This window comes from Ambystoma mexicanum, chromosome 6q, assembly GCF_040938575.1.
Source record: "Ambystoma mexicanum isolate Mex_15411 chromosome 6q, UKY_AmexF1_1, whole genome shotgun sequence".
Taxonomy (NCBI): domain Eukaryota; kingdom Metazoa; phylum Chordata; class Amphibia; order Caudata; family Ambystomatidae; genus Ambystoma; species Ambystoma mexicanum.
Window position 1 is genome coordinate 215228195 of NC_090937.1, and position 12492 is coordinate 215240686.

A 12492-nucleotide genomic window follows, 5' to 3' on the forward strand; every position below is an offset into this window, starting at 1 on the left:
TGAACACCCTGCAAACATGTGACAGTGCCCGTGGTGAAGTGTGTATAGTTTTGCACACTATTGACTGCCCCCTCTCCCGGAACCTGGGGCCCCCCTGCCTGTGCTCCTCAGGGTCCTGGATGACCTGCGGACGGGAGAGGCTTGTGCTGAACTTGCAGCTGAGGATGTACTGGGCTGCTCAGTATGGCATGTGTCCACAATTGTCTGGATGAGCTGGCTCATCATCTGCCGCACTGCAGCAAGTTCAGTGCATATGTCCCTGCTGGCAGTTTGGATGGCAGACCTGATGCCATCAGCACTCCTCTCCATGGCTGCACTGGCACTTCCACATTCTGCAACATGCTGCGTGAGGAGTGTGCCCAGTACTTCCTGCCTGTTGGCAATCTGCTCCAGCGACAGCTGGAAATCTGGCCCAATGGAGGGTGCCAATGGGGGACCAATGGGACTACTCCCATCTTCCCCAACTCCCACTGGGCTTGGAGTTGCTGGCCATGAATTAGCAGGCGATTGGCCCTGGGTGTCATCTCCATGATGGCTGATTGGGGATAGGTGTGGTGAGTGAAGTTGCGTGTTGTGGGCAAGTCCAGTGTCATCCTCCACATCACTATCGGAGCAGGCAGCGATGGCTGCAGTCTCCCCAACAGTACTGCTCCCTGCTGACACATTGCCCTCAGTGGGCAACAGAGGGTGTTGTTGGGCTGCAGGCGCTGTCACGACCCCTTCCTCGGGGGACTTTGCTGCCCTGGCCTCTTCAGCCTGGCGTGGTTTCGGCCTGGGTCCAGCAGAGGTGGATGCATGGTTCCCTTCTCCCACTTTCCTGGCCTTCTTGGCTGGGGTGCTGGTGCTGTCGTCCCTGCCAGTGTCCGATTGCGAGCCTGTGGTGGAGCAGAGGAGGTTGACTGTTATTGATGGTTCAGCGGACATTGAGCAGGCTTTGTGAAGAGTGTAATGGATAGATGGTGGAGTTAGTAGCCCGTGACATACAGGTTGCCTCCCTTTAGGTTCGGTTTTGCATGCAGGTGTGTGTCTGCCTACTGTACAGTGTACATGCTGCATGTGCGCAGGGTGTGGCTCATCTGCTGATGTGTTGCGTCTGCCACATTGTGATTGTCACGTGCAAGTGTATCAGGGTGTCTTGCAAGGCTGGATATGAGGCACCTACCTGTGTCTCCAGATGTCGGGGCCCCTCTCTCCATCTCGCCGACACCTTCGATGCACTCAATGCCAATCAGAGAGGCACATGTCTCCTCCCATGGCTGCATCTTCAGTGGGGAGTGTGCTCCCCCGCCAGTTCCCAGGGCCAGGTTACGGTTGGCAGACATAATGCCACGGACCCTGATCCGCAGGTCGTCCCACCTCTTGCAGCACTGTTTGGAGGTGCGTGGGGTGCTTCCAACAGCACTGACACGTTGTGCCACAAGCTCCCACACCTTCTTTTTGCGGCCTATGGCTGGCCGGGTCATCTCAGTGGAGAAGACAACATCGGCCTTCTCCTGGAGCGTGTCTGCAAGCATTTGCAGTTCCTCACGACTGTAGCGCTCCTGCCGCTGCCTGTCACATGCCTTCTTCACAACTTTCGGCATGGTTGGGTGTGGAAATGGGTGGGTTATGGGAATGACAGGGTTTGAGGGTTGGTTGTGGTGTGGTTGGGTAGGATGGCAATGGATTGTGTTTTTTAAGATGGCCGCTGTGCTGTTTCCCGTTTTGCCGCGATTACGCTATTTCCGGTTCCGCCTAATTGCGGTCACCGCTAATTACGGTGACCGCTGACTACGGTCGGCGCAATGATGGGTGGCGGTAGGTCACCCTGCGCTGTTAACGAGGCCGGTAAGGGCTATTTACGGCATGGCGTAGTTTACGTTACCGCCATGGCGTAATGCTCGTGCGCGATGGGTCGTAATATGGCGCTCTTATCGCCATCGGACCATGGCGTTAACGCTCATTACGCCATGGCGGTAATTTCGATTACTTACCGCCTGGGTCGTAATGAGGGCCTAAGACTTTAAGGAAATTCATAAAACAAGAGCAATTCAAAACAAAATGAAACTAACAGGGAAATAAATGCTAATTAATACACACAAAGGTGCTTTCAGTGGCTTCTACACAGGGCATCCTTCTCCCCTATTAGGATGTGCCTTGTTCCTCACTCTAAAAGTTGACCTAAACTCAGAGAGAACCAAGAAGAATGCTATGCCTTTTATCAGCCCACTGAACCTCCCCCGAGAATCCAAAGCTCTGATTGATCCAACAAAGTTCTTGTGGTCCCGATTGGCTAGCCAATGCATGTCGCATATGCCGATTATCTTGCTGGTGTTTGGAAACAATTTTGGGCTGGCTTGAAGGGGGCTGCCTTAGGCAAAACAAAAGAGGTGATGGCTGGATGGTTTGGAATCAATGATATCCTCTGGCATTGCTCTCCAACCCTCCAGACCATAAATCGTCAGCCTGCCAACCCATTACAGAAGGGCAAAGTCCATATGCAATTCATGCTTGGTCCCACACCAAACGTAGCAGTCCAGCCTGAACTGCTAGGTCACATCCCTTCTGCACGAGGCCACAAGAATCCCCAGACACGTCGCTGACTCATTGGGCGTAATCATTGAGGAGTAGCTTGGGTCTCTAGGCCCAGCAGGCTTGGGACCAATGTCTGGGCCGCCCTGTCCCACTCAGGGTGACTTATGAAAAATAAAAGAGGTGATGGCTGGATGCTTTGGAATTTATCCTAACCTCTGGCATTGCTCTTGGAAACCCTCCAGGACATTGTTCTTCAGCTTGCCAACCCATTACAGAAGGGGAAAGACCATATGCGAATCAGGCTTGGTCCCACCCCAAAAGGGGCAGTCCAGCCCGAACTGCTTGGAGGGGGTTGCCCCCACTTATAGCTAGGAACCCACTGCGACTGAATGATAGTTCTAAAGACGGGGCAGTTAGCATACAACACATATACACTCAGTCATACTAACAAAATGCAAGGCTATACATAATAAAGTTCAGCTGATGACACACATTATATGATTTGTAGAATAACTGTATGCATAACAATGGAAAGTAAAAATATCAAAATGCAGGTGATGCATCCAGACAGATTCTTCAATGCAGAGTTGATTCACACAGTATCTGCAGAAAAACTAGAACAAATGAGCACAGTGTTTCAATTTCAGACCCAGACAGCAATGATAAGTGGATTGCGCCTCAGAACTCCAATGTCCGATTGCATTCTTAAGAGTCTGACACCTGAGCCCCATCCAGATGGCTTGGGACACGAGATTTGGTGGAGCCAGGCATTTCACAAGACAAGGAGTGCATTCACGGTATCCTAGCTATTTATTATGGGATTTGCTAATTACATCATTCTCCCTGAGGTGCTCAGTAGAGACTAAGATGTTAAGTGAGGGAGATTAGCTGGTGGATAGGAAAAGTCAGGTCTTAGGAGCATTCGGAAATCAGGGAGGTACAAGACAAGAAATACTCTAGACAAGACCAGGAAAAAAGTGTTGGGAAAACAAACCTTCAGAAACTGTAGTTGACTATTTCCACACAGGGAAAGGCAGAGTCTGTGGGGCAGAGATTGATACATTGACCTATTTGTAGTGTGAACCCCTTCCTGTAGTTTCAGTGATCTTTATCCCCTACTGTTGGTTGTTACAAATAAACTACATTAACTATATACCTTTGCTTCGAGTCGTATTTTGACACTTCAAGGTTGACATAACCCTGTGACTCTCTCAAACTAATTTGGAACACTGACAGTGTCGCAGATAATGGCAATATGAATCTGGGGGCTTACCTCCAAAAAAGGAACCTTTCAATGTGCGCCCGGTGAGCATCAGCATGGGATCAAATGCCAACTGTGCACCAGCAGGAGTTATTCCAATAAGGGCACAGGTTCCATAACCGGGATGTGAAGACTGCAGGGCTGATATCTGAGGAGAATAAAAGTGGATACTGTCGGCTAAGGAAAGGTCTTTTGCATGCTGAACAGAAAGCATGTGACACCCAATTACAATCAAGCCAATTTAGGCAGATTTATGTGTATGTTTGCAAGATGACCTTGGATTGCCATTTCTACAAAAATAACTGAGCTGCAAAACTTAAATAAAACACCTGTACACTACCTGGCTGTCATCATAGGGTGCAATACAGCTTACCTAATACTTGTAAAATGTATGTGCTTCTTTCATTATTATAGATTTTAATTTCCAAAGACACAGCACTGAAGATAAAGATGATGCATAGAATGTAATAACTACTCTTTACCAGTGCCAGGAAGCTCCTGTGAGGTGATAGAGCACCTTTTAAACTAGATACACACCACAATCCAAAAGGTGCAGAGTGAAATTTAAAGAATGCACACGAAGGAGTAAATGGACCTTAGGAAATTGTGAAACTGTGTTAAATGCACCACTGAAAGGAAAACAAGCAGGAATGATTCAGCCTCTTATTGTTATGACCAATTAGCAGAGCCCTCACACAGCTACCTGTGATCTTGGACATGGTCTGAAGCTCTTACTAGTCAATAGTCCTAGGTCCGGTTGGACCTGGTCTCTGTAGAGACTCTCATTAATTATTGTTATTATTAATGCGAGAAATTCTATTTAAAAAAATAAAACAATCAACTTCGGAGAAAAGAATAACCTATTGTCCGTTTTATCTACAAGTTATAAGAATCGGGTCAGGGTCTATACAAATTCTACCACCAATTCTCGTTGGAAATATTTGTACAGATTGCTGCGTGATCCTGATAGCAAAACATTCTGGGCACAAATTAGATACTATACAGCTGGAAAAACCATGCACGACTTAAATCCTATATCAGAAGGTGCTTTGACTAAGGCAATTACCGGACATTACTTTGATGATTTTCAGGTTCTTGACAATGATTTCCAATCTATTATCACAACGGATACTGGGGGATACAGCTTTGATGATACATTGGCAGTTATTAAAATTCTAAAGACTAACCTGCCGCTGGTCCCAACTGTATCCTTAATGCTGTTATGAAGGCCAACCCAGTTCTGTGGGCTACTATATTAGAGCAGTTGTTTAAGTATGTATTGACACTGGTGTGATTCCTGCTAGCTGGTGTGACCCTATTCTGGTCTCTGTCTTTAAGAAGGGGGACAAGAATGACCCTAATAATAACTATTTTTACCTGACGCTACTACCTCTTCAATATTCGTAAAATCCGTTCCTGCCTCACCTTCCATGCAAATAAAATCTTAATCTCCTCTCTTACTTTCTCTCAACTTTTCTATTGCTCTTCCCTCCTCTTTGGACTCCCTGCCTCTCATCTCGCTCCCCTTAAATCCCTCTACCACTCTGTCATCCGTACCCTTTGTCTTCTTGCCCCTCACGATTCCATTTCCTCTTCGCTCTCTTACCTCGGCTGGCTTCCCTTTCACTTCCAACTTAAATGCCACTTCCTTTGTCTCGTTTTTAAATCTCTTCATGATCTTGCTCCCCCCTATTTTTCCCCTCTCCTCTCTTTCTACACTCCCTCCCGCTCCCTCCGTTCTGCTGATCTCTTCCTGCTTACTGTTACTCCCTCCCCTTGTGCCTCTTCTCGTTACTGTTCCTTTCAACTCCTTGCCCCCTACACTGGAACTCTCTACCCCTCTCTATCCGCTCCATTACCTCCTACTCCTCCTTCTGCGCCTCCTTAAAATCTCTTCTCCTTTCCCCGTCCTGACTTTCCTCATCACTTCCCTTACACTTCTCACTTACCACCTCTTACACTTCCTTTGCTCCCTTGAAACTCCATCTTATTCCCCTCCCTGACTTCCCTCCTCTCCCCCTTACTCCGCTTCCCTCCTTCACTCGTTTTTTATCCTAGGTAAATTGTTCTACTTACTGTTTATTTTAATGGCTTGTCTCATGTTTGTAATTATGCTTCTAGTTTATCATATTCTATGTATCTTGTTGTTATAATGTAAAGCGCTTTGGCGTAAAGCGCTATATAAACTTAATAAATACAAATAAAAACTATCGGCTCTTAGCCATGTTAGATTCAAGTCAAACAATGTTCTGTATCATCTTACAAAATAAGCTCAATAAATGGGCTTAGGGTAAAGGACTTATTCATGAACTGCAGACTGGTTTTCGCAAAGGACATGGCACGATTCATAGTTTAACAGCTCTTTACTATGCCATGGCTGAGACAAAGGGCCCTAGACATGAAAAGCTATATCTTTGCTTTACTGTCTTTGCTAAAGCTTTTGTTTCCTTTTCCCGGCCCCTTCTCTGGAATAAACTAAGACAGTGGGCTATAGACCCTCTCTTGCTGTTCTTTAGTGAAGCTTTACACGCTGATAGGTCAGGTATAGACCGTAATAATCAAGAAGGTGCTGTGACTAATCAAATTCCTATCACAAGTTCGGTGGTATCCCGGTGGCGCTACCGCCCGGGCTGATAGCATTACTGTCACCCGGTGCTATTAGTGCAGGATCATGGGTTGGATGGTAATGGTATTCTATGCCCATTTATGCAGATGTGAATCATCTTAGAATGAACATCTCATAAAACAAAAATTGTTGACATTGGTGACAGAACAAAAAAAGAAATCCTTTAATTGGATCATCACTGATACACCTCTGGAAATAATTAAGAAGTGCATGTATCTTGGACATCTCATGAGCTCTCACGCAGATGGGAACCATCACTACCATTTTATTGGCTCCAAATTAATGAGAATATGGGGAGTGAAAAACAAGTTTATTAGATAAAGAAGATGCTATAACATCGAGTGACGTCTTACCATTTATAAAACCAATGTAATACCTGGAATTCTGAATGGGTTATCTGTTTTCTCTGACACAGTGGCTTGGAAAATTAGAAGCAAAATGATTGCATGCCATCCTTGGTGTCCCAGCCTCTGTTCCAGTGGAGGCACTAGGATTTGAGCTTGGCCTTACGTCCCCACGCTATGGTTATTACAGCGCTCCAAGATTTTTCTCTCCATGCTATCACCACATCTTCATTCAAATACTTTGCTAGGATTAATTAGCTGAATGGGAATGGTGAGGGAGCTAACAACGGGCCCATCAATTACGGGCCCGTTGTTAGCTCCCTGGTTCCCTCGAGGAACCCGCTATCGAAAAACCAGACGTCCACAGCGGGTCCCGCAAAGGGACCTCGTAATAGTGCGGAGTGGGTTTAATGATGCCGGCACCATTACCGGCGCCGTTAAACCCATTCCGCACTTCTCGTAATGAGGCCCTATTGTCGTATATGTGATACGTAGGTTGAGACTTCTCAGCACATTTTGACAGGTTGCCTGAAACTAACAAATGTATATTGAAAGAGATATTCTAACCTTACCTCCACCACCTGTGATTTTATTGAAACCGATCAGTTCTGGAGCAGTATAAACAAAGCGCAATCCATTTTGATCACTGCAGCAGCATTTTCTGTCTGGAAGGAGGTTCAAAATCTCTTCAATCATATATAGTTAGCTGTTTCATAGCTAATTTCTACTAGGTTTTCTGGGCTGAGTACCCAGTGTTGAGCCTTGTATTAATTTTTCATGAAGCCTACTTAATAATTGAGGGGTATAATAATTTAATTTCTCCCATTACGTCTCCTATATGAGTGTCTTCTCAACTGAAAACTAAGAGCGATTTCATGATAACAACACAGTCCAGTTGTCAATGGTAATTATCTCTTCTCCATTAACTTGTATACCTTCTATTTATTGTGATATAATTTAATTTGAACAAATTGGCATTTTTTTTCTATTATGATTTGAACATTGTTGCTTTGTATTATTATGACATTTTAACATGTGTTTTAGATATTATTAACAAATTGGTAGATTTATTGCGAACCAAAATTTACTGCACTATTTAATATATTTTGATATGTATTTTAGATGAGAAAAATAATTTAGACTGTATTAACGCATGCATATTTCTTTTATATGTATATATAACAATACACTCTGTGATAAAAGGTTTTTCTTTAAACAAATGCACAATAAAAAAATTTAAACAAATTATTCTTAGGAATAGTTATGGAAAATGCCAGTGTGCTTTTGCTCATTGGCTCTCTAGAAGGCTAATTTTGCAGATATCTCACAACTTGCTTTGGAACAATTCTTTACACATTAGGCTAAACATACCATATAGTAGTTTTTATAGATTACAAAAGACACACACACAGGTAAACAATTCAAAGAAGGGTCGTGATAGAAATCAACATGTATTATTTGCTAGATAGGCCAACATGATCATTCACCAATTGCGCTGCTCTACCAAGATTGGGGTTCTGGTGCTTAATTATAAAGGACTTTGACTTTTTATTCTGAGCAGTGAATGTTGGACGGATGTACATACATTTCCTTCCATCATGTATATACGCTTGTCCACTTACATTTCCCCTTTCTCTGTCAGTCCTGTGTCTTCTGAGGAAAACGTGCTGTTCTGCCTTGTCTGCTTGAGCAGAGTGGTGTAGAGTTAGGACAATAGTGGCAAGGAGTCTAGGGAAAGGACCTTTATATGTTCTATAGTTAGAAAACATTGTAATACAGTTTTTCCTCCTGATTGCCGTTAACAATGTCCATTCACAGTTTCTGTTGTGTGCCATGAAAGAAAAAGTGGGTGCTTATTGTGGCAGGTTCGACAGAGGAAACACAAATAAAGTAGTAAAGTTGATACAAATAAAAACGGACACAGACACAGACACAGACACGTGGATGAGTTCAGTGTGTATGTGAAGGACTGTATTAGTGTATATGTCTCATAAACACACAGATTACCCTCCCCATGCACATGTCCATACGGCCTCAAACACACAGACCATTAACTCAGTAAAGTGGGGAGAAAATAAAAAGCCAGTGGTCACAAACTGCCAACATCAAAATTCACACACAGTTTCACTCACAAGAAATCTAACAGATGCCCCCAGGCTCCCACTGACATCCAAAGGATAATGCCAAAAGGGACACAAGTCAAGGGACTGAAGTTTGCAAGATCACTAGCTGATAGGCCATCCATTCATCCCCCTGGACTTCCTTTCTTCGCCCTTCACCTTCACTGGATGTGTGGCAGTGGGGAATTACTACTTCATGCATGCTGCTCACCTATAGGCTCCCCTTCCAATATATGACCCAGCCGGTGGTCATGTGATCACTTCAGTTTGGGTATCTCCACATTCAGTGCTCAGCCAGAACATCACAACAACCTGTGTTGTCCAGTTGACAAGGCTCTAAATGGTAGGTCATCCATGAACTCCCTCTTACTTCCTTTTTCATCGCCCACCTTCCATGGATGACTGCTTTTGGGCATTAACACTCCATGCTCGTTGCTTGAGCATGGGCTCCTCCTGCACAATATGACCTGGCCCTCAGTGCTGCGACCCCTTCAGCACAGCTGTAACTTCATAAGGCACCCCTTGACTCCATTGACTTCTTTTCGTCACTCTCCCTACTCCCAGAATTCACAGCAGCAGGGGCATTCTAATCTAGGCCTGTTACAGACCCAGAGGCTCCCCCTACACCATGTGACAAAGCCTAAGATCATGTGACCACCTGCTGCTCGGCCCTCTCCTCAGGTGGTATTTAAAAGAAATTCACAGGAACTTAGTATCTTTAGTCAAAAAACATTTCTCATGGTAGGCCATTGTTTCATCTATCCAGATTTTCTTTATTCACCTTCCATCTACCCTGTCTGCTTCGCGGAATTGGCGTTTACCACTTTAGGAAATCTGCTCACCCATAGGCTTCCCATGCACCACGTGACCAAAAATCACAATCTATATCCCACTGACAGATGATGCTCTTGGCAAGAAAATAGAGGTCAAGGACAACTTCGGTGTGCCCCTGTTTGGCTCAGGCAGATCCATGAATGCTAGGTTGTGCCTTAACCTCCTCTCACCATGCACCTGCAATGTCTATCACTTGTACTCCTATCCCTCTTATTCCTCTTTTTACTGCATACTACATTCTAAGATTACCCTACCCTTCCTGCTCCCTCTACCCTCCTCCCAAATGATCCTATCCTACACACATCCTGCAACAGACAACCTACCCATTGCAACCTCTTCCCCTTACTCAGCTCATTACCCAACCACTCCCTCTATATTCACCCATGGGTTCTGGAACAGGCATCTAATCTGTAAATAATCTTCCTCTCTGATGATTTCAATCCTACAAACCCTTCATCAAAGTCATGGGAATCACAAAAACCTGAATTCTCCTCACAATGCTGTCATATTAGCAAGCATCCACGCTGACACTGCCTACATCCGTCGCACACCAACCTAACAGAAGAGTTGGTGAAGTTGGCCTAGGGATCAATAGTCACTCATATGACTCTCCTATATTTTGAATGTACTCACATTCAGCTACTACCCCTCACAGTTACTGTTCTCTGTCATGCATCTGTCTCTCCTAGCTCCTCTTTGCTAATTTCTACCTCCTACTTGATTCCTGCCCTTCAAATGTTCTTTTTTTGTTTCCTGTGTGATTTTAACCTTTCAGAATGTCTGATGCCCACCAACTTGATCTAACGTCTTCCCTTTCATAGCACTCACACTACTCACTCCATCAACTCCTCACCCACAGCAACTCCCTTGATGTTACATTTCTCTCTTCCTCCTACAGACAACCTCACCGTTGACTGCTACCCCTCTGACCACATTATAATTCATTTTAAAATGAACGTCCCTTCTCCTTTCTCTCTACTCCCATACAAATTAAAATGAGACTATGTGGCCTCCTACCTATCTACATTTCAGTCCTCTCAGTTTGCTCTCAGCAGGACATGTTTTCCCAATTTAGGACGTCTTCAATGATTTACACTTTGCCCTCAGTTCCCCTTTCAGACAGTTCTACCAGGGTGGCACCTTCACCATTTCCTCTATTTCCTCTCAAACCCTAGATTGCTCCTGAAATCATACTGCTCAAGACCCAAATATACCTCCATCTATGTTACAGGCGCACATCTTTGCACCCCCCTCCTCCTCCTCATACTCCTCCCCTTCCACTTCTTTCTCCTACTTGACCTCTCCCCTCCCAATCCTCTCTTTCTTCCCCTCTCTCTCTCTTTCTTCCTCTACCCTTCTCATACTCGCTCCTTGCCAACAACAATATTGGTCTCTGTGACCTCACTAATGCCCTGTATATGGCCAAATGGGATTATTTTACCAATTTGATCACATCACTATTCTTCTATCAACAGAAGCTATGCTCTACAGTTCAACTTAAGCTGCCCCCTCACTCCATCTCATCTCCCTCAGCTGGCAACTTCACCATTTACTTCTTGTTCAATATGTCCAAGATTACTGTCACCATCACCATTCTCCTTTCCCTCGCCCTTCTTCCCCTCACCTCCTCATACCCCTCTCATCCCTTGCCTTTGTTACCTCTCCCCACCTCTCCCCATGATACCCACCATCCTCATTCCCTTTCCCTGCACTGATAAACCATTGTGTAGTCTGATTGATCCTTTCTCCTCTCAAGTCTATAAATGTCATAGCTCCTCTATTCCGCATGTACCTATCCTCTCTCTTCAACCACTCACTTTCCTCAGGGACGTTTCCCAATTGCTTTAAAATGTGTACTGTTCAACCCATTCTCATTAAACGATCAGTTAAACTAGAACTTCATTTTAACCTTTCTCTTCTCCTCCACTACTGAAAAAAACCTCAAACATATAGGGCCAGATAAAGCGGTACATTGGAAAATATCAGGAGAAGTTGTGAGAATCTAAGATTAGCTCCTGCCACCTCAAACTCATTTACAAAAGCAAAAACTAGAGTAAATCTGGAGCCCCCTAGATCATACCTGTGAATCCATTGAGAAGTCCTTGTGATTTTCATTGGCACATGATCCTCTCAAGGATGCTCATGGCAGCTCCCAATTTGCTCCAGTTTTAGGCTTTGTACAAAAAGGTATAAGGAAGTAGGAGCAAATTTCCAATGCACAGGGCATCACATGATTTGCTCTAGTGCAAATCCTTGTGAATTGGATAAATAGCATTTAATAGTGGTCAAGGCAAAATATACTGGTGAGACTTTGTAAATAGAGCTTTATTTGTAAGAATCATCAATCATTAGCCCGCCAGCCTCTACGTCCTTACACCACTCGCTCTCTTGCCTTAAACCATCTTTTCCACATTGTGTGGACCTCCATGCTCTCCCCCAAAATTCCGACTCCATGCATTCCATCCTAGCATACCACACTTCTCACGCTCAACCATTTATGACAAAATCCTGCTATTGTACAGGACACCTAACTGCCTAGACTATATCTGCAAAGCCCATTGGCACCCACCTGTCTTGTTGTCTCTCCCCTGTTAAGACCAGTGGCTTTGCTGCAGGTTTTACATAGGGCCTCATTACACGTAAGGCGGTAACCATGGCGCTATTAGCGCCATGGTTGCCGCCGGTATTTTACCGTGTCCGCCTTGGTGGATGGCGGAATTACCGCCCTACTCCAAGGGGAGCGGGGGCGGTAATTCCCCATTCACCAAGGCCCTTCCCCATTCCCATTTTTGC

The 12492-nt window shown here is 44.8% G+C and overlaps 1 protein-coding gene across 1 annotated transcript in view; it reads right to left on the reverse strand.

The window, feature by feature from the left end:
- Nucleotides 1–12492, reverse strand: part of LOC138515893 (alcohol dehydrogenase 1-like) — a 456553-nt gene that overhangs the window by 162918 nt on the left and 281143 nt on the right. The window contains exon 7 of the mRNA XM_069630655.1: nt 3788–3923. Coding sequence (XP_069486756.1) covers nt 3788–3923 — 136 coding nt within the window. The remainder of the gene's footprint in view (nt 1–3787; nt 3924–12492) is intronic.